Genomic DNA, 24,062 nt, shown 5'->3' with positions numbered 1-24,062 from the left:
GGGGGGGGGGGGGGGGGGGGGGGGGGGGGGGGGGGGGGGGGGGGGGGGGGGGGGGGGGGGGGGGGGGGGGGGGGGGGAGGGGATCTTAGAGTTTGAGGATGCCTGAATGCAAATGCATCTCTACTGACCTTGCTTTCCTTCTCTCAGCCGAGGAACCACAATCCCTTCTGCACCTGAGCCGCCTGTGTGTGCGCCATGCGCTGGGGGATACCCGGCTTGGCCAAATCTCCACCCTGCCTTTGCCCCCTGCCATGAAGCGCTACCTGCTCTACAAATGACCCTTTCGCACCAGATTGTGCGGGCACCTGGCCACCATCAGCACGGTGGGGACAGGTGTGAAGAGGCACCATTGGCCTAGACCAACAACTTAAAAGTCAGTGAAGCTAAGGCGAGGAGAGGCTGGGCGCCTTCACTAACCCTTACTGAGGGCCAAGACAAGGAGGTGGACCTAAGGGCTGTGGCCTCGTGCCACAAAAGATGTTTTTCAAGTAAAAAGTGAGCTGTATTGTCAGAGCCTGTTTTGTTTTGTTACACCCCTCCCCCAGAGTCCTGTCACTGTCTAAGAAATCATATAGAAACACGCGACGAAGATGACAAACTGCAAAGCTCAGGGCCAGGTGTTTATTTCCCTTACATGTAAGATGGTTCACAAACATGGTACTAGGGCTTCGGCACTGTGGGAGAGGGGAACATGCCCGGCCTCTTAGGGCCAGAGGATCTCGACTTCAGCGTACACCGAGAAGGGAAGGAAAGGTGACTTCACTTTCCTGCCTCGCCTGAAGGGACAGAATCAGTTCCACTTGTTCCACCCTCCTCCCCGAGCCTTGGTGAAATAGGTGACGTATTTCATTCTCTTAGGTGGTAAAGGGATTGGCCTGGTCCCAACCATTACAGGGAGGTGTAAAAGGTTCGGGAAGGTACAGCGTGGATTAGGACACAAGATGGGGCAGATGACATCAGAAGCATGTGACTGGTGGGAGCTGTTTCTAAGCTTCTGGGCAACCTAGTCCTGGCCTGGCAGAGGGCAGGGGACATGGACGGTGCTTATTGTTTGGCATTGATGATGTCCACAAATTCGGGCTTGAGGGAAGCCCCACCCACGAGGAAGCCGTCCACATCGGGCTGGCTTGCCAGCTCTTTGCACGTTGCTCCAGTCACTGAACCTGTAACAGAAACAGGAAGGCGGCTCGGTCAGGGACGGGTAATCCACTTAAACCCCACCTCTGTGGGGCCTCAGTTGATCTTAGCCCATTTCCATCCTGGCCAGGGCCAGACCCACTCACCTCCATAAATGATTCGGGTGCTCTGAGCCACCGCATCAGAGACGTTGCATTTCAGCCAACCCCGAAGCTTCTCATGCACTTCCTGGGCCTAGAAAGAGAAGGTAGACCAAGTAAGACCTTTCCTGTTCATTCAAAGAGAAAAAAACAAACAAACAAAAAAACCCCATTGGTGCGTGGACAGGGTTTAGTTTCTGGAAAAGCCCTGGGATCAGAGAATAGCAAGGTCTATGAGCATCCTTGGGAAGTCAAGCTTCTTGGAGAGTTTGGGGACCCCCGGGGCTCCTGGGCAGTTACCTGTTGAGGTGTTGCAGTCTTGCCAGTACCAATGGCCCATACAGGTTCATAGGCCAGGACCACTTTGCTCCAGTCCTTCACATTATCTGCAGGACAGAGACCAGGGTGAGAACAGTGAAGAGGAGGGAGCTGCCCAGTAAAGCTCTCTAGGGTGTAACAGTAATGGCCTGCTGCCCCTGGGGAGCCTTTTCGCATCACCTAGTTTTTGTTTTTTTTTTTTTAAATATTTATTATGTATACAATATTCAGTCTGTGTGTGTTTGCAGACCAGAAGAGGGCAGCAGACCTCGTTACAGATGGTTGTGAGCCACCATGTGGTTGCCGGGAATTGAACTCATGACCTTTGGAAGAGCAGGCAATGCTCTTAACCACTGAGCCATCTCTCCAGCCCCTTTTAAACAATTTATATGTGAGTGTGTGTATACATGCGGCACACACGGAGGCCAGAGGACAACTTTCAGGAGTTGGTTCTCTCCTACCATGTGGGTCTGGGGGATCAAACAGGCCCTCAGCCTTGGCTGGAAGCACCCTTGCCCACAGAGCCATTTCACCAGCCCCTAGAGACGTTTGAAGGTAGAGTTTCCGCCTTCTGCAGGAACAGAAGTGGCAAGGACCATGCAAGTCACCCTCTCTTTTCCTGGCTCAACACAATCAGGCAGGCGGCAGGATTTTTGACCTCCCCACCCATCTCGGCAGCCCTTGCTAGGCTCAAAGGTCCTTCTCCAGAGATACCTGCGATGACCTTGGTTTGCTCAAAAACAACCTTCTCGGTGATGCCGGCTTCCCTTTCATCTAACTTCTCCCCAATGCAGGCGATCACTCCGAGCCCCTCGGATAGGGCATGGGCTACTTTCTGCCCAATCAGCTGTTGAAGAAAAAAATACAGTGAGCCAGCCCTCTCGGATGAAAGCATGCCATACCTCCTCTCCTGCCTACCAACCTCATCGGACTCCCCGAAGACGTGCCTTCTCTCCGAGTGCCCCAGCACTACCCATGCGGCTCCTAAGTCTTTGATCATGCCAGGGCTAAAACAAACAGATAAACACCAAGGTTCAGCAAGGAGCCTACAAGAAAACTGCCCTCCACGCCACTCTCTGCCTCAGGCTCACCTGATCTCCCCAGTGAAGGCCCCATTGGTCACTTTGTAGCAGTTCTGTGCAGCCACAGCAATCTTGGGATCTAGCTTCTGCCTGGCGAAGTCGATGTAGGCGGTGGGGGGTGCACAAACCACCTCTGAGAATGAGATCAAAGAAAGCCTTCATTCCCCAGGCTAACTGTCATGCCTTCGCTTTCTTGGTTCTATTTTCCTCCCTTTTTCATTCCAGAAAGATGACCTTTGTCTACTACACAGCCCAGGCAGGGCCTGTACCAATCCCAAAGCTTTCCTAACGCTCCTGATAGGCCACGGCCCTTACCCTGCCCTCTGCTCTTTTAACAGCCATGGCTCTAATTTCCTCAGGCTATTCTGGGAATGGGCACCTCCTAGAGTCAGCATTCTCCGGGGGCCAATCCTTTCTAAAATAGCCCATCCCCACTTCTCCAACGCGGCAAGGATTTTTAGCTTAAGAAGACAGGCCAGTTACTGGAGTTTGTGTTGGGCTCTTTGGGAAATAAACGAGCAGACAATCAACACCCTTTGGTCATTCTCAAGGTTCTCTGATTTAGGTGGGCAGGAGGCGGAAGGATGGAGGATAGAGTCTGTGAGCCGCAGGGAGTTGAGCAGCTCCCAGAGACCTCGTGTTTTCCTATTTCCAGATTGAGGGGAGCGGCAGGATAGCTTTTCATTTCCAAACGGTTCAGCGTGTTTGGCACCTGCTCAGTCCCTTAGAGGAAGGCAGCAGTGGCTCAGGCAGTGGAGGGGTAGAGAAGTAGGAGCCCCCAGCACAGAGGCCGAAGCTAGCTGCGACGCGGGGGAGGAGTTTCAGGCTACGTGCAGAGACGCACGGATCTAGAGAACAAGGGGGCAGGTAGCTGGGAGCCCGCGCAAGCTCAGCTTCCTCCTCCACACTCTGGAGGACACGTGCCCCTCTCCTTGATTATCCACCTGGGCACTGGTTCCGCTTCTTAACCGTGGCCCCTAGTTGGTGCAGCCCCGGTCCACTCCCAGGGGCGACCTTCCACCCAGCCCCCACTCCAAGAATCCCTTTCCTGCTCCACAGGGCCAGGGCACCATTTAAAAGCCTTTCCAACCTCAGCACATCTCTTTGCTTCCCGGACACCAAATGGCCCATGTCCCCAAGCCAGCATCCAGGTCCACTCGGAAAGGGAGTAGGTGCTGCCACGCCCGATCTTCTCCCCCCGCTCTCCTCCTCCCACCCCCCCGCGGCCGAGCCGCCGCTCCCAAATGGAGCTCACCGGTGTCTGCCGGCACCTTAGCTGCGTTTAGGGTGCAAATGAGTTCTCCCAGGCACTTCTTCCTTCCATTCATCTTCCAGTTGCCCCCGACGAAGAACTTCCTGGAAGGCGCCATTGCGCTGGGACAGACTGGCTGAAGGTCAGTACGAGCGCACAGCCCGGGCCACTGGCCGCTTATATAGAGCGCTGTGAAGCAGAACTCCTCCTTCTCCCCGCCCTCCGTCATGGCTAGCCCGGCCCCTTGCTGCTAGACCTTCCCCCCCCCCCCCCCCCCCCCCCCCCCCCCCCCCTCTGCCTATCCACCTCCCGGTGTTTCGATATTCTGACGTTTCTCCTTTCTTGTAGCAACGTTCGAAGGGGTTCCGGGGGCTCAAACGTCCCGCCTGTTGTTCGACAGTTGATATGTTGAGCCTTGCGCTCCGGGAAACCAACTTTGTGATTTTAGAAGACCAAAGGGCATTCCTGGTGGAGCTGACAGCAACAGGGCTCTGAACCAGTCTCACCGAGGTGGAGAGCGCCTTTCCAACTGAAAGTCCCCTTCCCCCACAGCACAAGGCAGAGCCATGGTTGAGGAGCCTTTTCAGCAATAAGGGGTCCAAGTGTTTCACAAACGTCGCTGGTGATTACTGGACCTCTTGTCTTGGCCAAATGGAGTAGAGTGGAACACGTGTGTGTGTGTGTGTGTGTGTGTGTGTGTGTGTGTAGAGGCAGATGGGCTGCTGTCTTGTAAGGCCTGTCATCTAATACCAGTATGGACTGCCACCACCTGCTCTAGATCCCGTTTTTCCAGTAACAGTGGGGCCAGATCAAATTCCATGGTCAGCGGTGGGGGGACGCAGCCACTCTTCTGGAATTCCCCCCTTATCAGAGCCCCTCACCCCCCCCCCCCCACACAGTCGGTTTTCTAAGCACTTTAGAACTAGAGACAGAATTGCCCAGGGGTGGAGGCAGCTGGGCCTCTCTGAACATGCTCCCCAAGGAAAGTAAGTTCCCCCTAAAGAAACAAACAAAAGCAGCTAGTCATTACTTTTATTCACATCATGTATTTTGGCATTTTTCCAGAGGACCGAGGAGGCAGAAGGGCAAGGGGTGGAAGGTGTCCCTATTTCCCTCATATCCTTCTTTGCCCAACCACAAGGGAGCAAACACTTAAGGGGAGGGGACACAGTCGCTCCCTCCCCAGGAAGGATGCATAAAGCCACACTCACGCACACACAGATAGGACCCCTCCCCACTCCAGGGGCTGGGCCATCACAGAGAAGCAGAGAGAGCACTGTGGATTCCAGGGGAGGGGAAGGAAGCAACAAGGTCCCAGTGTGGACAGGCAGTTGGCCCCTTCCTGTCCCATCCCTGCTCTATCCCCAAAGTCTACTGAGTACCCCTCCTCTTTGCTTGGCCATTCTCCAATAGCCGCCAGCTCTTTCCAGCTGCTGGGGACAAAAAGAAAAAGGGTACAGAGCAGGGGGCTGAAGTTCATCCCTCCAACCCTGTCCCTCATGCCAGAAGGTCTGTCCCCTGCCCAAAGTGGTAAGGGTTGAGGGCAGGCTCTTAGCTGACCACTCTCTGGTAAAAGTAGATGTAGCCCAGGTCCTTGGGTGGCTTTTCGGAGGCACACACTTTCTGGTCATTGTAGATCACCCACCTGGGAAGTGGGAGGGACAGAGAAGGATAATAAAGTGGGCATGCCAAGTTGCATGATGTTCATCTCTCGTGCCCATCTGAGATCCCTGAGGTGTTTCTGGGCAAGGATCCCAACTTTCTTCATTCTATGTTGTGATCCCCAAATCTACATTCCAGCTAGGAGTCTGAAAGGAGCTTCAAAATCCCATTCGCATCTGTTCCCATTTGATGTCAGATTATGTATTTATTTAGAGACAGGATCCCAACAGTTCCGGCTGTCTTGGATACTAGTAGACCAGGCTGGACACAAACTCAAGGATCTACCTACTCTGCGTCCATAATGCTGGAATTAGATGTGTATACAACTACATCTGGCCAGGGTTTTTTTTTTTTTTTTTTTTTTTTTTCCCCCTTTTCTCTGTGTAACAGCCCTGGCTATCCTGGAACTCACTCTGTAGACCAGGCTGGTGTCAAACTGAGAGAGCTCCAGCTGCCTCTGTCTCCTGTGTGCTGGTATTAAAGGTGTGCACCACCATGCCTAGCCAGATTGTGTTTTCAAAAATTATAATTATTTATTTTGCACTAATATGCACTTGAACCATGGTGTGTTTAGAAGCCAGAGGGCAGTTTTCTGATTCTGGGATCTAACTTAGGCTGTATGGTTTGACAGCTAGTGCCTTTATTCATTAAGATCTTGTCAGCCTGGACTGTATTTTTTATAATCATCTTCCACCCATTCCTGTGAAGCTGGAGAAACCAGAGAGACCAATATTTTCTATCCCTCTTTCCTTTTCTTCTTTTTTAAAGATTTATTATGTATATAGTGTTCTGCCTGCACATCAGAAGACGGAACTAGACCTCATTATAGATGGCTGTGAGCCACCATGTGGTTGTTGTGAATTGAACTCAGGTCCTCTGGAAGAGCAGCTAGAGCTCTTAACTGCTGATCCATCTCTCCAGCCCTTTTTCTTTTTAAAAAAAGGATTTTTAAAGTATGTGTGTGTCTTTGGGTGTCTGCACATAAGTAACGATGCTCATGAAGGCCAGAAGGTGCCAGATCCTTGGAAGTAGAGTGACGTATGATAGCCTCCATTTGGGTGCCCAGAACTGAAGCAGGTCTTGTGATCTTAGCCAATGAGCATCTCTATAGCCCACCCTACCCCCTTTGGAGACTGGGTCTCATACAGCCCAGGCTCACTTAATTCATTCACCATGGAGCAAGGATGGGCTTCAACTACTGGTTCACCTGGCTCCATTTCCAATGCCAGCACTGCAGCCATAGCCACCACATAGCTACTGATCAGCCAGCATTTTCACTGAGTAATTACAGTCTTTGCCACAATTGTTTAACTTTGATGCTGGTACAGGCAACCCATAACCAGCAGATGACTATGCACTAGTAAAACTTCACTTACAAAAGCAAACAGCCAGAGTAAGCCCTGGGGTATGGCTTGCCTACCCGTGTGGAGGCATTTTTTTACTGCCTTCTCCCACAAATATTCTAGAGACTTCCAGACTGCCCTTCCTCATTCCCACCAGCACCTCTTCATTCACAGTGCATATTGCTAGCCACTTACCTGCCTTCCTTCTTGATGTGGCAGACATAATGACCACACATAGTAGAAGTGCCCATGTGACTGATGAAGGCAAAGAGCTGATACTCTGGGGAAGAAAAGGAGGATAAAGCAGAGGAGAAAATACAACGTTCCGTGCGACAGTAACAGCTCAAACTCAGGACGAGAATTTCAGGGAACAAGGGCAAAGGGTATCTCCGCTCCTAGAATTCCACCCTCACAAGCCCCATCAGAGAGGCAAAGCTTCTAACCCTCAGATCGGGGGGACAGGGCTCTAGGATGAGGGGCCTGGTGCAGCAGATAGCCTCAGGTTTGCCCTGATCCTCGGAGACACTCACTTCCAGAACCATCCCGGACTTTAGGTCCCACTGGCACAGACTCAGAGATGGAGTCAGCAGCTGAGCGTCCCTCTGAGATATCCATAGCAGCTTCTGCATCGAGGTCGTCAATGTGACTGAAGATCCAGTCTACAGCCCGTTCTAAACTATTGTTCTTGAGAGGAGGAAAGTATCACATTTACTACCAAGTCAGGCGGGCTCACCAACACTGTGGCTATCACAATCACACGAGGGCAGCCAGTGTCAACACACTACACTGGGTTTTGGTACCACTAACCAAAGCTGTTAATACAACCTTACTCCCACCCCCACTTTTCCCCATGACCTCCAAGTCCTTAGCTGGGGCAGCCATACCGTGGCCCGCAGAGCTTTCAGGGCCTGGTCCCTTGAGAAGCCCATGGAAACAATGGTGGTCACACAGTCCTCTGGTGGGGGATCAGCTGCTGCACTTGTGGAGCCAGGCCCACTGGAGCCAGGCAGGATGAGGGGATTTGCAAAATCTGTGGATACAGAAGGTATGAGTGTTTGGGGTAGGGGGATGGCTGGAAGCCCTGTCCCATCCAGCTACCCACCTCTGCCTACCTGGATCATCCATGTGTGACATAACCCAGTTCATGGCTGCTTCGGCCCCACTGTTCCCTGTATAGTAGACAGCTTTCCGGCAGGCATCCATAGGGAAGCCCATTTCCACCAACTGTATGATGACGGATTCATCCAGCATGGGCGCTGTGGTAGAATGGCAGGCACTATGACTTCCTGCTACTGTTTCTATGTGTTCCTTTGTGCTCTTACATGCCAAGCCTCTGGCCTTTTCCTAATTACCTACATGTTTTTCTCTTCCACAGACAGGTATTCATATCAAACTAAAAATAACCACAAGCAAAATGTGGACCTGGTATCCCAAAAGGGATTGATTTTCTGCCATTTAAGAAGTATAATACCCCTTCCCAAGCCAAACCAAGGAAACAACAAAGATATAGGAGATTAGCCAAGGCTACAGACATCCATCTTAAGAATGCAGCTGGGAGTATTGTAGCCAGTCTTCACATCCAATAAAGGTACAGAGAGAATTCGACAGGGAGGACAGGAGAAACATAAAGGATGGTGGGAAATGCAGAGAAGCCCTCCCCCATTAGTAAGGGAGAGAGACAGGCAGGAAGAAGAATCACTAACATGTCGGAGAGGAGAAGTGAGGGGAGCAGAAGGAGTCTTCGTCTTCGTTGCCATAGAAACCAAGGCTACCTTTGGGCTCATCCGGAGTGACCAGGGGTGGGGCAATGTCAGGCAGCTCTTCCTCTCCTGGCTGTAGCCCTGCGCCCCTCAACTGGGAGATGTCTAGCTCCTCTGGCATCTCAATGGACACATCTGTAATTGGAAGGGCAGGAAAAGAGTGACTTCAGCAGCTCCTAATGCTCATCAGCACAGGCACAGCAGACCCTCAGGCTCCTGTCCTATGTTCTGAAACTGCTCTCCGTAGTTCCAGCCTCGGGACACATGTGGAAATCTAGGAGTCAAGGGACCTATATTCTAGTCCTAATTCTACTACCATCTGAGCTACAGACAGGCCAGGGACCTCTCACAATCACCTTACACATCTGTAGGTCTCAATTTGTTTATCTAGAAAATCAAGATAAACCAGTTATGTCAAGTTAGAGACAAAGATCTGTAAGATCTGCTTCAAGATTATCACAATAAGAACTTATCAACTAGAAAAATTTTAACCATAAAATCAGTTGTAAATCACAACTATCAAAATGGCTTTAGCTAGGAATCATGGCACATGCCCTTAATCCCAGCATTTGAGAAAAATTCAGGCCAGGCAGGGTTACACTATGAGACCCTATCTTAAAAACAAACAACAACAAAAAACCCCAAAAAAGTTTTAATCAGTCTTTTCAAACTAGATACATTTTGAAACATACACAGAATGTTTCCTTGATACATGTTAAGACTATCTTGTTCTAGGGCTTTCCACATTACCACCCTCACTCCAACCAGCATACCTAGTTTCTTGGGCACCCAGTCTAAGCCAAAGGTGAACTTCTTGATCTGGATGACCAGATAGTCAGGGAAGGAGGCAAACCGTGTAGTCCTGCAGAGAGAAAATGTGCTGGTACCCCAGGATGCTCCTTCCTCTACCTGGATCTGGACTCTCTAGTAAAAGTCCAGGATCCCAGAAGATACTCCCCTTTCTTCTCGCCTGAGTAGGGGTTAGGGGAGCTGCAAGAGCCAGGAAGAGGACTAATAGGCAGAAGCAGCAATAAGCTGGGGACTTGGTCCTAAAACTAAAGCACCTCTTCAGTTCTCTAGGTCATGCCAGGGGTCAAAAGCAAGCTATCTGCTCCAAGTCCGATGACTGTTCAGCTGACACACGTGCCTATGCTCTGGCATAATGGGGAGGATGTGCAGAGGCCTCACTATCAAAGAAGAAGTGTCAGGAAAGGATAAGGTGACACAGTCATCACCCGTGTCTATCCTGCTGGGGTCTCCTGTCCCCTCAGGAACAAACCCCCAGGTCCATGGGATTTAATCCTGAGATCTCAACTAAAAGGGATGAGCAAACAGCCAAGAGACAAATACGTCTTTGATGATTATCCCACCAAAGGCCTGCAGCTCAAACCCAGGCCAAAGGACATACTTGACGGCTACTGATTTCGCCTGTAGGGCTGTGCTCCAGAAGTCGTCCACCTGCTCAGGGGCCCCATAGGCTTCCAAACAGGAGCTGAAGGGCACCTGGGCCCGAACCAGTTCTGGCAGTGGTACTTTCTCCTCTTCAGCTTGCCGCTTCTTCTCTTCATACTCTAGAAGCTCCTCTGGTGAAAGAATTGGGTGGTGTATTCTTAGAGGATCTCCTTGTCCTCTGTTCAGCTTTACCCTTTATTCCTGTTTCTTTACCCTACCGAAGCCCACTGGACATGTACCCTGCTGCTCATCACAACAGTGCTAACAAGCCCACTCCCACTGTGGCCCTGCTTCAGACCCCCAGCCTTCATTCATACCAAGGCCTTGCTGAGCAAGCAAGTTACCTTTGTTAAGGGCTGCGTCCATGGGCACAGGCAACTGCATGATGTAGTCAACTCGCTGAGTGTACTTAACCTTCTCTGTGGCCAGGCATTTGATCTTTTCTTCCACCAAGAAGCGGAAGACTTCATTTGGATTTTCAGAACTCCGGCAATTCCTCTATGGGAAACAGTCAGGATAGGAAAGTCTAGGCAGTCAGGGAACAAATTGAGGCTCAAAAAATTTATCAGGGAGCCAGAAGGGAACAACAGTGGATTACAAGACAGTCACCTAGGAGCACAGGGATGCAGACAGAGTAAAAGCTTCCCCTAACCAACCACCCTTAACCCCAATTCTGGCCCCCATAATACTCTACCTGTATTTTTCTAAGCAGTAAGTATTCTTGGGCTGGAGATGAACCGGGAACTCGTGCATGCTAGGCAAGTGTTCGACCTCTGTGCCCCACCTCCCAGCCCTCATTTGTCTTTTATTGTTGCTGTTCTAAGCTTACTTAGGCTTATCACAAGAAGGATCACGGATAAAGACCAGCACCTGTCTTGACTATTTTCCTCAGGTGCAACCACTAGTTGAGGGCAGGCTAAGTGCAGACAAACTGCTGAGTTACAGGACTGGGTTTAAGGAGAGAAAGTAAGTGGGTATAAACTGAAGGCAAATGGGTGAACCAATACTAGCCTCTCTGCCATATTCCCATCCTTACCTCCACCATGTTGATAAGGTGAAGGAAGAATTCCTGGGCATCCTGCTGCCGATTTGTGGAGAACTCAGGGTGGCCTTTGCCAATGAGGGCCTTGAACATTCGAGGGGCAATGCCATCTTGAACTTCCTAGGCAGAGCCAAGACAGAGACTCAGTAGCCACCAACTGACCTAATTTGGACACCTCCCAGATCTTAGTTTCCCTATATAATTCTAAAATCTGAGAAGGATAAAATCCTAAAATTACCTTTTGTTCTGATACCTGCTCCCCATCACCTGACTCCAGGGCTGGCTTGGAGTATTCTCCAGAGAGAAGGCCATGGCCCAGCTTGGCCCTGCAGGTACAGCCAATAAAACTAGTTAGTGTCAGTCAACTGATGATCCTTGCAGCTGTCTGCATCTTTCCCCCTTGCTCATGACCTTACTTGAACAACTCTTAAAAATGTGTGTGTGGTGTTGTGGGGATGGGGACACCTGAGGCTGCATAGGAACTCAGCCCACAGCTTCTAACTGTCTAACTGTCTGGGTCTCTACTAAGGCCCAGCCTGGGCGAGCATGGTGCAGACAAGTAGAAAGCTGTGATGCTCTCAACAGCCGGTGTACAAATGTCCTAGCTACATACACTTGGGTGCTGAAGTCTTGAGTAGGGTCTGATGGGGCATTCTGGAAGATCTTCTCCAGTTTATCCACATACCTAGGAGGCAAAAAGAATAGCAGGACAAAGGACTAAATCATCTACAAATCCCAGGATCATGTTTTCCCTAGAGTTATAGTTAATTTCTCTGCAGCAACCTATCCGTCCTCCCTTCTCAACTAACGAGAGCATGCACTGTGCTCAAGGCATTTTTCCTGGCCTCTTTCCCAAGGCAAAGCCAAAGAAATGAGACTCCAGCCCAGGATCAGAATAAACAGAAGTCATATTCTTTTGTTCTTTTCTGCTCTATTACTGGGTACTGGGGAGTGTGTGCAAGGGCAGTTTTATAATATGTTCCCTTCATAGCACACCTGCCATAGTAGAACAGGGACTATTCTTTTTGTTTTTTAAAAAAGAGATTTGTTTGTTTGTTTGTTTAGTATGTACAGCATTCTGCCTGCATGTATATCTGCAGGCCAGAAGATAGCAGTGAATTTCATTACAGATGGTTGTGAGCCACCATGTGGTTGCTGGAAATTAAATGCAGGACCTCTGGAAGAGCAGGCAGTGCTCTTAACCTCTGAGCTACTTCTCCAGTCCAAACAGGGGCTAAGAACGAGAGCAGGCACACAGATATGAGAACAGCCCGAGGCCAGTGTGCAAAGAGACTGGCAACCAGGAGAGGAGCGAAGATGTTAAGAGGTATTTGGGGCCGGGCGGTGGTGGCGCACGCCTTTAATCCCTGCACTCGGGAGGCAGAGGCAGGCGGATCTCTGTGAGTTCGAGACCAGCCTGGTCTACCGAGCTAGTTCCAGGACAGGCTCCAAAGCCACAGAGAAACCCTGTCTCGAAAAACCAAAAAAAAAAAAAATAAATAAAAAATAAAAAAAAAAGAGGTATTTGGTTTCAGTTAACTAATAATTCTCTCAACTTCACGGTCCTCCTTAATTAAAAAATGTGGAAAAACTAAGCCATACTCAGGTTGCGCAGGCACATAGCCACAGAACACAGTAAAGAGAAGCACTCACTTCCTCTGGAAGTCAGGGATGCTGAAGAGCACCTGGACCACAGAGTTGAGGTAGCAGCTGTTCCCCAGGTTCCGGATGCCCGTGTAACCAGGCCCAAAGAGAGGCTTGAGTGGCACTCCCGACTCCTGGATCAGCTCCCATTCACCAATCCGCTGGTTCATGTCTATCTCCAGCTCAGTCATTGTCTTGTCCGTCTGCAGGGAAAGGGGCTTTAGACTGGGCAAGAAACTCAGCCCTGAAGTCTCCCAGAGTCTAGGGCAAGACATAGCCCAGGATTTACAGAATTAGGAGCCTGGGCATGAAATATCAAGTAGTGTCTAAGATCCAGAATGGCAACCATCCTAGATCCATTAGTCACCAAGCCTTTGCTTGAATAAGGGAGTGCAATGACTGAGATTCCACTAGCTAAAATGTTTTTTCCCATCCTAAAGTCTTTCCTACTCACCTTTACTTGAAGAACACTTCCTTAGAGAAATGTCCTGATGCCCTAGCCAGCCCAGGGCCTCTGCTACAAACTACGGCAGTGTCACATCATCACCCATCGCTCAGACCACTCTCAAACCAGTAGTTTGCAATTATTCATTCGTGAACATGACTGGGACCCACCATGCTCCTAGGCCATGTCTATGAAACAAGGAGCACATCTACTTTACTCACCCGGGGCCCTGGATGTAACAAGTGTTTGGTAGTATTCACGGAATGACCAGTTGACTGTAGACTTCTCTTCAAGAGAAATCCATGCATCTTGGGGATTGGGTAACCTCAGCTTCAGGCACACAAGGGCCACAGAGGCAGGAAAGAGAACCTGGCACTAACGGGAAGAGGGGGCACTCACCTTCTGCATCTTCAGCATGTCGATGCCAAAGTGGGCTAAGTGCTCTGCCAGGCTAGGGTCCAGAACCATGTCGTCCTCGTCGTATGAATACACATCTAGAGCAAAATGCAGACACAATGTGGGCAGGGGACACAGGCTGGCCCTGGCCTAGCCACCAATTCTACCTCCTGCCCAGCGGACATAGGACAGGCAGTAAGGATCCCCCTCTCGGCTCACTTGAGCATTAGTGAGGAACAAGCCCACCTGGGATTGGTTGTCAGAGGAAAGAGGGTCAAATAGGATGAGGGTGGGATTGTGATTTCCTTTTTAAATGCATGTGTGTGTTCATGTGCGTGTGCAGGGTTTCTTCTTTTTCTCTCTGATTCTGGAGCTAGGTCTTATGTAGCCCAGGCTGACCTCAAATTCATTATGTAGTTAAGGATGACCTTCACCTTCTGATCCTCCTGCCTCCACCTCCCAAGCACTGGGCTAACAGATATACTAGTGCACTACCATACCCAGTTTAATGCTGATTCCGATTCTGCCCTTGTACCACAAGTTACTACAGTTAAGACAGGCTTGGAAAGAGTTACTAAACAGATAATGATGGCTGTCTCTAGGAAGGGGACTAGGATTGTGAAAGGTAGTAGTGAAATTTTAAATCTTTTCATTTTTGTATCAAGGGGATACATTTATGTATTATTCATGTCATATGAAATGAGTAAGTGGAACACATTAAGTGGGGAGGGGCAGGAGAGTACCAGCTCCATCGGGTGTGATGGTGCCCAGCTTAACAGCTAAGGGGTAGCCAGTCTCCCTGTAGTGCTCCACAGCATGGTTGTTGCCCCCACTGCCATCAAAGTAGCGTCGGCCACAGAGGATGGAGCCATCTGTCAGGTTGAGCCACAGGTTCTCTCTCATGTCACACTTGGAGCACTTCCAGCCACTAGCCCAGGGAGAAGAAAATTAGCTGAATTCTGGGTTGGGGGTCTATGGGGTGGCAGTGAGAAGGGGCTCTGCAGGCCCCAGCCAGTCCAAGAGACCATTCTTCTCTTCTGGCTGTACCCTGCATTGTTCGCCTTTCCCCACTTCTCCTTTCTGGTCTTGCTCCCTACCCTCTCTCTGACCAGCTCCAGCACAAGGGTGGCTGGCCTCTTTACCCTTCATTTAGGGATTGTGCCCAGAGATGGGAGGAGGCAGGCCTCACCAGGGAGGGATCCGAGCAGGGTTGTCCAACTGCTTGAGATTGAAGGCATGCTTAGACACCTGACGGACTTCCCCATCCCAAGCCTGTACCTCCTGCTTCCGGGAGGCGGAATCAGCTGAGAGTAGGGCTTCCACTGCACTGGACACCTAGAAGGAGCAGAGAGTCAGCAGGACCCAACCCCTACCCCACAGACCCTTTCTACCCTTGGTCTCCAGTTTTGTTAGTGCTGTCCAAGCCACAACCACAGCAGCCCCTCCTGCCCTAGAGTCTCTGGGTAGGTAAGAGAATCATACCCGATCTCTGACAATGTCGGGAAGCCCCCCCAACCCATCCCGGGCGATCTCCAGGTAATCTGGCAAAATGACAATCTTCACGTCCTCGTCATATTCGTACTTGTCCTCGGTAAGGTCAAACCCACCTTCAACACCTGGGGAGGACAGGGAAGAGGAAGAAAGGAGGGCAACTACCATTTGTCATGGTCTCTTCTCCAATTTGTCCCTCCAGAGCGCTAAAGTCAATGATCAGGTTTAGGGCTCTCCTAGCAGGTAGCTCACCAATCGCCAGCCGGGTGGGCTTCTTACGAGGTGGGTCCCCAGTGCCTGCACTAGTGTCCTCTTCTTTCTGCAATGAAAAGAGGTTCAGAGGGCCGGGTGTGATGGCACATGACTTTGTTCTAGCATTTAGGAGGCAGAGGAAGGATCTCTATGAGTACCAGGCTAGCTAAGGCTACACAGTAAGACAAAAAGAAAAAACAAAGAAAAAAGGAGGGTCAGGAGCAGTCATGAGCCCAGGGACAGAACAAATGAGGAAGATGGAGGGAAAGGAATGAAGATTAAAAACAATTACGGCAAGTTTTAGTGACAGAAATGAAAGCGGGTGAAAGAAAAGCCAAGGACAGTGGGGGAGTCAGGCGTGCTGGCTAGTTCTGTGCCAGCATGTCACATGCTAGAGCCATCAGAGAGGAGGCTCAATTGAGGAAATGCCTCCGTAAGACGGGGCTGTAGGCAGCCTGTGGGCTGCACCCCCTCTGGTGACAGTGGGGGTCAAACGACCCTTTCACAGGAGTCACATAGCAGATATTTCCACTACAACTCAGAACAGCAGCAAAGCCAGTGAGGAAGTGACAATGAAAATAACTGTTGTAGCCGGGCGATGGTGGCGCACGCCTTTAATCCCAGCACTCGGGAGGCAGAGGCAGGTGGATCTCTGTGAGTTCGAGACCAGCCTGGTCTACAGAGCTAGTTTCAGGACAGGCTCCAAAGCCACAGAGAAACCCTGTCTCGAAAAACCGAAAAAAGAAAAAAAAAAAAAAAAAAAAAAAAAAAAAAAACTGTTGTAGGGTCGCCGCAACAGGAGGAGCTGCATTGAAGCGATACAGCATTAGGAAAGTTGAGAACCACTGTTGTAGGGCATTTTCTTAATTAATGACTGATATGGGAGGGTCCACCCATTGTGGGTGCCACCCCTGGGCTGGTAGTCCTGGGTTCTGTAAGAAAGCAGATTGAGCCAGCTGATAAGCAGCACCCCTCCATGGCCTCTGCATCAGGTCCTCCCCTCTCCGAGTTCCTGTCCTGACGTCCTTCAATGATGGACCATAGTGTGGAAGAATATGCCAAAAAAAATGTAATCCTTTCCTCCCCAATTTGCTTTTGGTCATAGTGTCTCATCAAAGCAATAATAACCCTCACTAAAAGAAACAGACATACAAAACAGGCACCTGTGTAAAGTGTCTGGATGTTCCCAGCCCACACCCTAGCCATTGGGCCTACCAGTCGCCGGGTCCTCCGGAGATGTAGGTAGACGCGCTGGCCCGTCTTGTTGAAATGTCTCTCCACATAGTGTTTCCCAAAGCCCAGGAATGTGTTCATGCAGATGTAGAGGCCACCCTCAGACTCCTGCAGGGCAACACGAGTGGGAAAACACAAGCAGGGTGAAGCCTGGACATGTGGGGAAACTAAGGACCTAGAGTCAGAAACTATAGGTTTCCTAACACTGTGTGGCTCTTAGCAACTTATCCATCCTTCCGGGGCATGATGTATGGCTGAAGATCTCCCAGCATCCTCTAGGAGTTTGAAAACAGCCAACAAGCACATGAGGCAGCTGAACAACACCCCTCAGTCACTGATCTTCTGGCTCATTGAGTGGGCTTTGCAGCTCACCTCTTCTTTGGCTCAGGAGATCCAGAAAGTGAATGGGGCTGGCAGTGTCAGGGACTACATTCAGAAGAAAAAGAGGTCCTTCCTGGGAGAAAGAAAGGCCTACACTTTCAGACCGATCACCAACCAGACCTCCTAGGCCAGAGGGGCAGAGCACACAGCACCAAGCAATACACCTAACCCTGAGCTTGACAACAGCTAGACCTTTCCTTTGCCACAGCTACGAGAGGAAAACCCTGGCTCTAGAGGAAAATACCTGTTTGGGACTCACAGCTAAACGTGAACCTAGATTATCAAGGCCTTGAAGTCCATCGTTTTACAGCCACTCTGTAACCCATCCCTCTCCTCAGTAAGATATCCACTGGAGCCCCATCAACCTGCAACCTCAAAGCCTGCCCTTTTTATTTACTTTTATTTGTTTATTTTTAACACACAGTCCCCTTGTGTAGATTACACTGGCATGGAACTCACTGTGTAGCCTACGATGATGGAAACTTTTGTCCAGCTTCAGCCTCCCCGGGGGCTGGCTGGGGTTACAGGTGTGTTACCACCACACGTGGCTGAGATATCTCTTCCACCAACACTCTGGCAGCACTGGCTGAGATAGCTAGACTACATAAAACTCAAGAACAGGGACGACAAAGGCCATCCTGAATCCCGAGGAGGGAAAGCTAAGCCAGTCTGCCAGTGCCTTTGTAAGCGTGGCTGCCTCTGTAACAGTGAGAAAGTGGGAGAGGAGACTGGAGAATAGAGAGTCTGGTCTCAGACCCAGGGCTTTGAGCAAAGGCATCCTTTTCCTGGAATAAAAGCTTTGTGGCCTTGAACACTTCCCACTGTGCAAGTGAAATTAGGTCGTTATCTAAGACAGTGGACCAGTGCACCATACCACCCCCTAGGACAGTGCAGTGTTCACGGGCAAAGCATTTCTCACCAAAGGTCAACTACACTCTCTTTCTTCCAGACAGAGAATCAGAAGATAAACTGCAGAGTTTGTTACTAATTCAGGAAGGCTCTACTGAGATTTAGAATGGAAAAAGGGAAGGTGTTGGAAAATTACAAAACAAACAAACAAACAAAAACCCCACCTTTTCTGAGTCATTTAAAGTAGCTACTAAGGAGGAGACAAGAACAACTTTAAATTGCTGTAAGTGTAAAGACAGACCCACTGATGTCTACTTTCCCTCCGGGCAGGAAAGTAGGCACTCTCAAGTAACTCAACTCTTCCGATGAAAATAAAAGGTGCTGCTTTCAGCCCGGATTGAAAACACCGGCGCTCTACGCCAGCAATCCTCCTTTATTTCTACCAAGGCCAATTTGAGAGGAGCACAGCATTATCTGGGGCTTAGATCAAAGCCCAGCAAAGCAAGCAGACCACAAATCACAGTACTGGTCCTGAAGTGGGCATTACAGCAGGCTACTATGCTCAGCGCTGGGGATGCACTAATGGAGCCCTTCCACTCTGACTTGCAGTTTTCAGGCCATGAGCTGGTCTGGCTGAATGCTCTGGGCAGGGCCCAACAACCGCTTGAGGGGAGGGGCTGTGAGGGGGGCGGATCCCAAGCAAACTGCAGCCCTTTCAGTCAGGGCCCGGGGGCTCGGCTTCAGCTGAGGATGACACAGGGAGGCAGAACTGCGGGAAGGGAGGTAGGTATGAGGTGGAGCCTGCAGAACGTGAAGCACGGTGTGGGTGGCGGCTTTGTCTAACTAGACAAGAGTGGGAGCAAGATGGTAAAAGGGCCTTAGCATCCTCCAGAGAAAGAAACCCTCTCCAGGAATACTTCAAAAGGGGTTGTCTCGGTAACCTGTGAAGGACGGAGGAAAAGGGAGGGGGACGCGGCCATAATTCACTTCCGAGAAGAAACGACTGGGCGTTTTTCCTCCCCCCCTACCAGTGACCCTCCTCCCCATCCCCTATCCAAATTAACCACGAGTGGAGGATGTTTAAACTCAGTTTTTCGCCAAAACTGGACTTCTTCACAGCCCTCTTCCAGACTAGAAGATGAGGACCACACCTTCCCAACCTCAACCCCTACCCAGAACAGTGGGGAGTCGCCCCTAGTCCTGCCACATGAAACTACAAAACCCGGAGAGCCATGCGCAAACGTGCAAGACGACCTCCAGCCTTTTTCTGGGTGTCGCCTGGGGGATGTAGTCCGCCGATCAGGTTCCAACTCTATCGTAGAATGGTAACAAGAGACAGGGGCAACTACAATGCCCATAATGCTTCACGAGACCAGGAATAGGCCAACCGAGAGCTGTAGCTTCCGGGAATGGTAGTCATATTACAGCTTCAGATAATGAAAAGCAAAAGCAGAGAGTCGCGGGGAAAACTACAACTCCCAGGGTGCATCGCAAGGAGGCGGTAGCCCAAGGCTTGCAGGCCCGGCCGAATGACCATGGCGATGGAAGGAAGTCGTGGTCGCCGCGGGCATGGGGAATGGGCTTACCGGCGTGTCGAAGGAGAATGCGCACTCGTCTTTGTGGACCCGGTCTCCCGCCTTGGGGACACGAATCGTCGGTAACACTGACAGCAGCGCCTCCTCACTCAGCTCCGCCATGACACCGGCAGCAGCTCCTCCTCACACGGCAGCTCCCACTGTCCCAGGTCCCTCCCCACTCCTGCTCTCGCGTCCAATGAGCGCGACTCGCTAGGCGCATGCGCTAAACGCAAGCCGCGCGAGAACGGCAGTTGGCCTCAGCCTGCCGCCTGGTGCTCCGCCCTCCGCCCCACTCTTAGCGAACGCCAATGAAAACCTCTCCTGGCACAACTGATGGCCGAAAGGACCAATCGCGCTCTTCCAGGGCGGGCGCGCGTGTAGAGCCGCGGGGAGGGCGCGCTGTTGCGGGTCCACTGATTCAAGGACTCGTCCAATCTTTAAGTGAAGAGCAGAGACTGTGGGCTGTTTAACCCCATGAATTACTGAAACTTGTCCAATCGGAAAATAATCGGGCACTTGTCTTCTGGGTATTTGAAAAGCAGTAGCCAATGAGGCAGACTTTGAGAGATGTGAGTGATAACTTCGTCAACCAATAAGGACTGCTGTCTCGTTTTAGGCAAACCATCCCAACTCGGCCTCCAGCCAGTTTTGCGCGCACGGCAGAATGACTCGCTCGCCCTATTTTGTTTAATAAAATCGAAAAGCTGAGAAGCGCCCAGGGTCTCACGCCTACTGCTGACCGGCGGATACGGAACAAAAGTCCCCTTCGGCTCACCGAGGCACAAGCTAGTCCTCACCCCATTGGCCAGCTCTCGTGATAGACATCCTCCAAACCAATGGCCTTCCGGTCTGCAGGGCGCGTTTCCCACAACTGGCCTATGAGATTCTGCTTCGGCCCAGCCAATAGGGTCAGGGCAGGGGGCGTGGCGGGAAGTTTGAAACGCCTGACTTTGGGAGTTGTTTTTCGAGCTCCCCGAGGTCGAGCTGGGGCCCGGTAAGCGATGCTAATTAGTGGCTAAATCGAGGCTCCAGCAGATCTGAATGCGCCTTTAGACAGCTCCGCTCATTGGCCCCTCAGAGGTTTCTGGGCCTGCGACCCTGAGGTTCCTCTGCTGGAAACTGGGACGATCGGGTGGGTCTGGGGTCAGAGGTCCGCCACGGTGGCTGTAAACTGAGTCGCTCCTGACAGGCGTCCCTTCCTCTGTCTGCACAGCCGGGCGTCCCCACCGCTCGTGGAGATGGGCTCTACTCAGAGCATCTCAGGCACTCCAGCGCGGCCTCTGCCACACAACAAGCATCTGGCTCGGGTAGCAGACCCTCGTTCACCTAGCGCCGGCATCCAGCGCACTCCTATTCAGGTACGCTGGGCTGGGGTGGAGAATGAAGAGAAGCTGTCTGGATTCGTGGGCCTCTCTCTAGCCTGTTTCTGTGCGTGTCCTCATCCCCCTGCCACTGGAACCTTACTTTCTTCGCCTACCCTTCTTTTGTTATTTATTTTTTGAGGTTCTGATATAATCTCATCATTTCTGTCTTCCCTTTTCTCCCTCCAAAACCTTCCTTGCTGTCCTTCAAATTTATGGTCTCTTTTTCATTTACTGACTTTCAGGGGTTTGTTGTTGTTTGTTTGTTTGTTTGTTTGTTTTTGAGACAGGGTCTCACTGTGAAGCCCTGACTGGCCTGGAACTCACCATGTATACCAGGCTGGTCTCGAACTCAGAGACTGACCTGCCTCTGCCTTCTAATCCCTGGAATGAAAGGCTTGTGCCACTACTGTGCCAGGCAACTTTCTTTTTTTTTTAAATCTGCATCTGACAGGCTGCATATCCATGGGCATTAGCAGTTCTGGCTGGGAATATGGGGAGGAGATAAAGTTCCGGGCCCAGGCTTGTTCTACCTTACGGTATTGACAGGTGGAGAGCTCCCCGCAGCCAAGTCTGCCAACAGAGCAGCCAAACAGTCCTAAACAAGCCCAGGACCCAGACCCCCGCTCTCCTACTCTTGGCATTGCACGGACACCCATGAAGATCGGTGCTGCAGGTAAGTGACGGACCCGGGGGGGGGGGGGGGGGATACTGATGAAACTGACACCTATCTAGGGTGCCGTCGAGACCATTTTTGTTTTACTGGTTTTTGTTATTTGCTTCTTTTTGTAGCTCTGGGGTTTGAGCCAAAGTTCTTAAGCATGCCAAGAGCCCCAGCCTCCTGCTGGACCCCTCACTTAATTTTTTTAAACATTTACGTGTATGGACAGACACCTGACACGGTTCATGTGTGAAGGTCAAAGGGCAACTTTAGGGGATCCAGTTTAGGTCAGGCTTGGCAACAAGCTCCTTTATCCGCTAAGCTGGCCCTTTTTCCTTTCTTCCTTTCTTTAACCCTTGAGGCAGGGTTTCCCTGTGAAACAGCCCTGGTTGTTCTGGAACGTGCTTTGTAGACCAGACTGGCCTTGAACTCAGAGTCTGTCTCTGCCTCTGCCTCCCAAGTGCTAGGATCAAAGGCCTGTGCCACCACTGCCTGACTGTTTTTTAAGACAAGGTCTTACACTGTAGCCCAGGCTGCTCCGGAAGTGAGGCAGTCCTACCTCAGCATGTGAGTGCTAGAATCGCAGGCATGTGCTACCAGGCCCAGCTCCCCTAGCCCGGTTGGGCCGAACCCCAGCCCTCCTCCTTTTGTGTTCACACTTTACCACCGAGCCCCACCCCCCTCCGTCTCAACCTCCATAGCTTGTTTTCTCCTGCCTTGACTTTATTCTTTCCACTCCCTCCCCCATCTGAGCAGGGGTCTTCATTCTCCTCTCTGTTTTCCTCCTTGGTTTGTCTCAGAAGGCCACAGCTTGTTTTCTTTCTTCCCTCTAGACCCTCAGAGTCCCCTGGTGAGAGAACTGAGTGAAGTATTTGAGACCGAAGCTTCCAAGTCCATCTCCCCCGCAGAGCTAGCTCTGCCCCAGCAAACACCTTTATCTTCTGAACTGGACCTGCCTTTGGAGACTCAGTTATCCCTAGAGGACCAGTTGCTGCCTTGGAGCCAGCCTGAACTCCCCTCCAAACAGGTGTTTACCAAGGAGGAAGCTAAACAATCCACAGAAACCATAATTGCCAGCCAGAACTCAGACAAGCCCTCAAGAGATCCCGAGACTCCCCAGTCTTCAGGTACAAAATTGAAGAGCAGGATGGAGGGGAAAGAAGCTAGAATCACATCCTGGGATAGTGTAGGAAGAATAACTAAGCCCAATCCTGAGTCCTTACTTGGACTAAACCTTTCTTCTAGGTTCTAAACGCAGTAGACGGAAAGCAAACAGCAAGGTGCTAGGGAGATCTCCTCTCACCGTCCTGCAGGATGACAACTCCCCTGGGACCTTGACATTGCGGCAGGTAAAGGAAGAGGGAGAAAACTGTCACTCTGCGTATCCAGCATTGTAGCCGGAGCCCTCGCCCCCCTCTCCCCTCTCCCTCATGTGCCCTGGCCCTTGGCTCACATGCTGCCTTTTGCAGGGTAAACGACCTTCTCCTCTAAGTGAGAATGGTAAGGACCTAAAGGAAGGAGTCATTCTTGACACTGGAAGATTCCTGAAAACTGGAGGAGCATGGGAGCAAAACCAGGACCATGACAAGGAAAATCAACACTTTGCTTTAATGGAGAGCTAGGTCCACGCTGGGTTCACCCAGAGCCTGGCAATAGTCTCTTCCCCAAGAGCACTGAGCAAAGTCAGGCTCTTCCCAGGCTACCACCTCTGGTACTTGGATGTTGTTTTGTTTTGTGTGTTTCTTTTCATATTAAAGGAGATGGTTTTAAATGATGCTTTAGGATGTTAGACAAGGCTGCATTGGGTCTTCTGTGTGTGTAGAATGGTAGCCTGGGGTCTATGAGCCCTGGATATCTCTCTACTGCCACTTCTAAGCCTCTTTTTTATGCCTTAAGTTTTGATGTTCGCCAAGGCTCTGCCCTTGGCCCCTCTTTCCTCTTCCCCTCTTGTTGGGGCTTAGCTATTACTTACTTGCTTCTGGTAATTTTCAGGTCCCTCTCTTACCCTGACTTTTATTCAGCTGCCGCATAAGCACTCAGCGTTAGTTCCCTTAAAATAAAGTTTATGATCTCCTTTCCCTAAGGCTATTCCTCATTGCCTATTCCCCATCCTTGTGGATTGGGAAGACCCTCACCCACCTATCTGCCTGAACATTAGTCTTGGCCTTGGTCATCATACTGAATTCTTCTGTTCAGAATGACATATCTGTGAATATGATCACTAGATCTTGGTGACTCCATGTTTCTGATCTCTTCTGTCTTGTGTGTGTGTGTGTGTGTTTTGCTGGAGATTGACCCAGAGTTTTGCTCATGTTAGACAAATACTCTGTTAGTGAACTTCACACTCAGCCCCAGGCCGGTTATCCTTGCATTTCTTGCCACCAGCTTCATGTCTCTAGAGGGCCAGTCTTTTTCCATTTTACCACCCTAAACTGTTAGAAGAGCAATTTTCCTGACAAGCTTAGAGATCGTGGTAATACCCCACTTGAAACTCTTTAGTGGCCTCCAAGGCCCTTTATCATCCAGCTCCTATGCAGGCATGCACATGATTGTAGTCTGCAGTAAGCTGTCGTGTGCCTCCCAG

At 50.7% G+C, this 24,062-nt stretch overlaps 4 protein-coding genes across 12 annotated transcripts in view; 2 read left to right on the top strand and 2 right to left on the bottom strand.

Annotated features, from left to right (window-relative positions):
* The window catches only part of Spsb2 (splA/ryanodine receptor domain and SOCS box containing 2), a 2,097-nt gene extending 1,592 nt beyond the window's left edge, over nt 1-505 (top strand). For all 5 annotated transcript variants that reach the window (XM_050164106.1, XM_050164107.1, XM_050164110.1 and 2 more), the window contains exon 3: nt 148-505. In XM_050164106.1, coding sequence (XP_050020063.1) covers nt 148-278 — 131 coding nt within the window. In that variant the 3' untranslated portion in view covers nt 279-505. The remainder of the gene's footprint in view (nt 1-147) is intronic.
* Nucleotides 506-607: 102 nt separating this feature from the next.
* Tpi1 (triosephosphate isomerase 1) lies at nt 608-4,173 on the bottom strand. Its single transcript, XM_050164111.1, has 7 exons — nt 3,933-4,173; nt 2,687-2,810; nt 2,518-2,602; nt 2,310-2,442; nt 1,578-1,663; nt 1,284-1,371; nt 608-1,163 (listed from the first exon to the last, which is right to left on the bottom strand). The coding sequence occupies exons 1-7, from the start codon at nt 4,156-4,158 to the stop codon at nt 1,045-1,047; spliced, it is 861 nt and encodes a 286-aa protein (XP_050020068.1). The 5' UTR covers nt 4,159-4,173; the 3' UTR covers nt 608-1,044.
* A 774-nt stretch (nt 4,174-4,947) lies between these two features.
* Nucleotides 4,948-19,651, bottom strand: Usp5 (ubiquitin specific peptidase 5). Of its 2 annotated transcripts, none has more exons than XM_050164071.1 (20): nt 19,466-19,651; nt 16,632-16,757; nt 15,417-15,483; nt 15,156-15,289; nt 14,863-15,008; nt 14,417-14,601; nt 13,677-13,771; nt 12,842-13,035; nt 11,802-11,873; nt 11,427-11,514; nt 11,183-11,308; nt 10,491-10,644; nt 10,103-10,277; nt 9,468-9,556; nt 8,638-8,829; nt 8,047-8,190; nt 7,819-7,964; nt 7,465-7,618; nt 7,130-7,214; nt 4,948-5,574 (listed from the first exon to the last, which is right to left on the bottom strand). In XM_050164071.1, the coding sequence occupies exons 1-20, from the start codon at nt 19,574-19,576 to the stop codon at nt 5,481-5,483; spliced, it is 2,577 nt and encodes an 858-aa protein (XP_050020028.1). In that variant the 5' UTR covers nt 19,577-19,651; the 3' UTR covers nt 4,948-5,480. The 2 variants fall into 2 exon arrangements, with proteins under 2 accessions (XP_050020028.1, XP_050020030.1); XM_050164073.1 differs by having other exon boundaries at nt 8,707-8,829; nt 19,466-19,650.
* Nucleotides 19,652-19,823: 172 nt separating this feature from the next.
* Nucleotides 19,824-23,252, top strand: Cdca3 (cell division cycle associated 3). Of its 4 annotated transcripts, none has more exons than XM_050164077.1 (6): nt 19,824-20,025; nt 20,670-20,814; nt 21,367-21,493; nt 22,312-22,605; nt 22,724-22,827; nt 22,948-23,252. In XM_050164077.1, the coding sequence occupies exons 2-6, from the start codon at nt 20,695-20,697 to the stop codon at nt 23,098-23,100; spliced, it is 798 nt and encodes a 265-aa protein (XP_050020034.1). In that variant the 5' UTR covers nt 19,824-20,025; nt 20,670-20,694; the 3' UTR covers nt 23,101-23,252. The 4 variants fall into 4 exon arrangements, with proteins under 4 accessions (XP_050020034.1, XP_050020032.1, XP_050020033.1 ...); XM_050164075.1 differs by lacking the exon at nt 19,824-20,025 and adding an exon at nt 20,063-20,450 and having other exon boundaries at nt 20,646-20,814; XM_050164076.1 differs by lacking the exon at nt 19,824-20,025 and adding an exon at nt 20,077-20,450.
* The last annotated feature ends 810 nt before the right edge of the window (nt 23,253-24,062 follow it).

Source organism: Alexandromys fortis, unplaced genomic scaffold (genome assembly GCF_014885135.2).
Source record: "Alexandromys fortis isolate MF-2015 unplaced genomic scaffold, M_Fortis_MF-2015_v1.1 scaffold_150, whole genome shotgun sequence".
In the NCBI taxonomy this organism is placed as follows: Eukaryota; Metazoa; Chordata; class Mammalia; order Rodentia; family Cricetidae; genus Alexandromys; species Alexandromys fortis.
Note: the sequence above shows the minus strand (reverse complement) of the source record. Positions and strands in the feature narration are given on the sequence as shown.

Excerpts from the sequence above, each read along its gene's own strand:
- Tpi1 (XM_050164111.1), bottom strand. The coding sequence starts at position 4,158 with ATGACGGAGGGCGGGGAGAAGGAGGAGTTCTGCTTCACAGCGCTCTAT. Across the intron at positions 2,603-2,686 it reads GCCTTCACTGGGGAGATCAG|CCCTGGCATGATCAAAGACT; the intron begins GTGAGCCTGAGG and ends TGTTTGTTTTAG. Across the intron at positions 2,443-2,517 it reads TCTTCGGGGAGTCCGATGAG|CTGATTGGGCAGAAAGTAGC; the intron begins GTTGGTAGGCAG and ends TTTCTTCAACAG.
- Usp5 (XM_050164071.1), bottom strand. The coding sequence starts at position 19,576 with ATGGCGGAGCTGAGTGAGGAGGCGCTGCTGTCAGTGTTACCGACGATT. Across the intron at positions 13,036-13,676 it reads ACATGCTGAAGATGCAGAAG|ACGGACAAGACAATGACTGA; the intron begins GTGAGTGCCCCC and ends CTTTCCCTGCAG. Across the intron at positions 10,278-10,490 it reads GGACGCAGCCCTTAACAAAG|AGGAGCTTCTAGAGTATGAA; the intron begins GTAACTTGCTTG and ends TTCTTTCACCAG.
- Cdca3 (XM_050164075.1), top strand. The coding sequence starts at position 20,293 with ATGGCCTTCCGGTCTGCAGGGCGCGTTTCCCACAACTGGCCTATGAGA. Across the intron at positions 21,494-22,311 it reads CATGAAGATCGGTGCTGCAG|ACCCTCAGAGTCCCCTGGTG; the intron begins GTAAGTGACGGA and ends TCTTCCCTCTAG. Across the intron at positions 22,828-22,947 it reads GGACCTTGACATTGCGGCAG|GGTAAACGACCTTCTCCTCT; the intron begins GTAAAGGAAGAG and ends TGCCTTTTGCAG.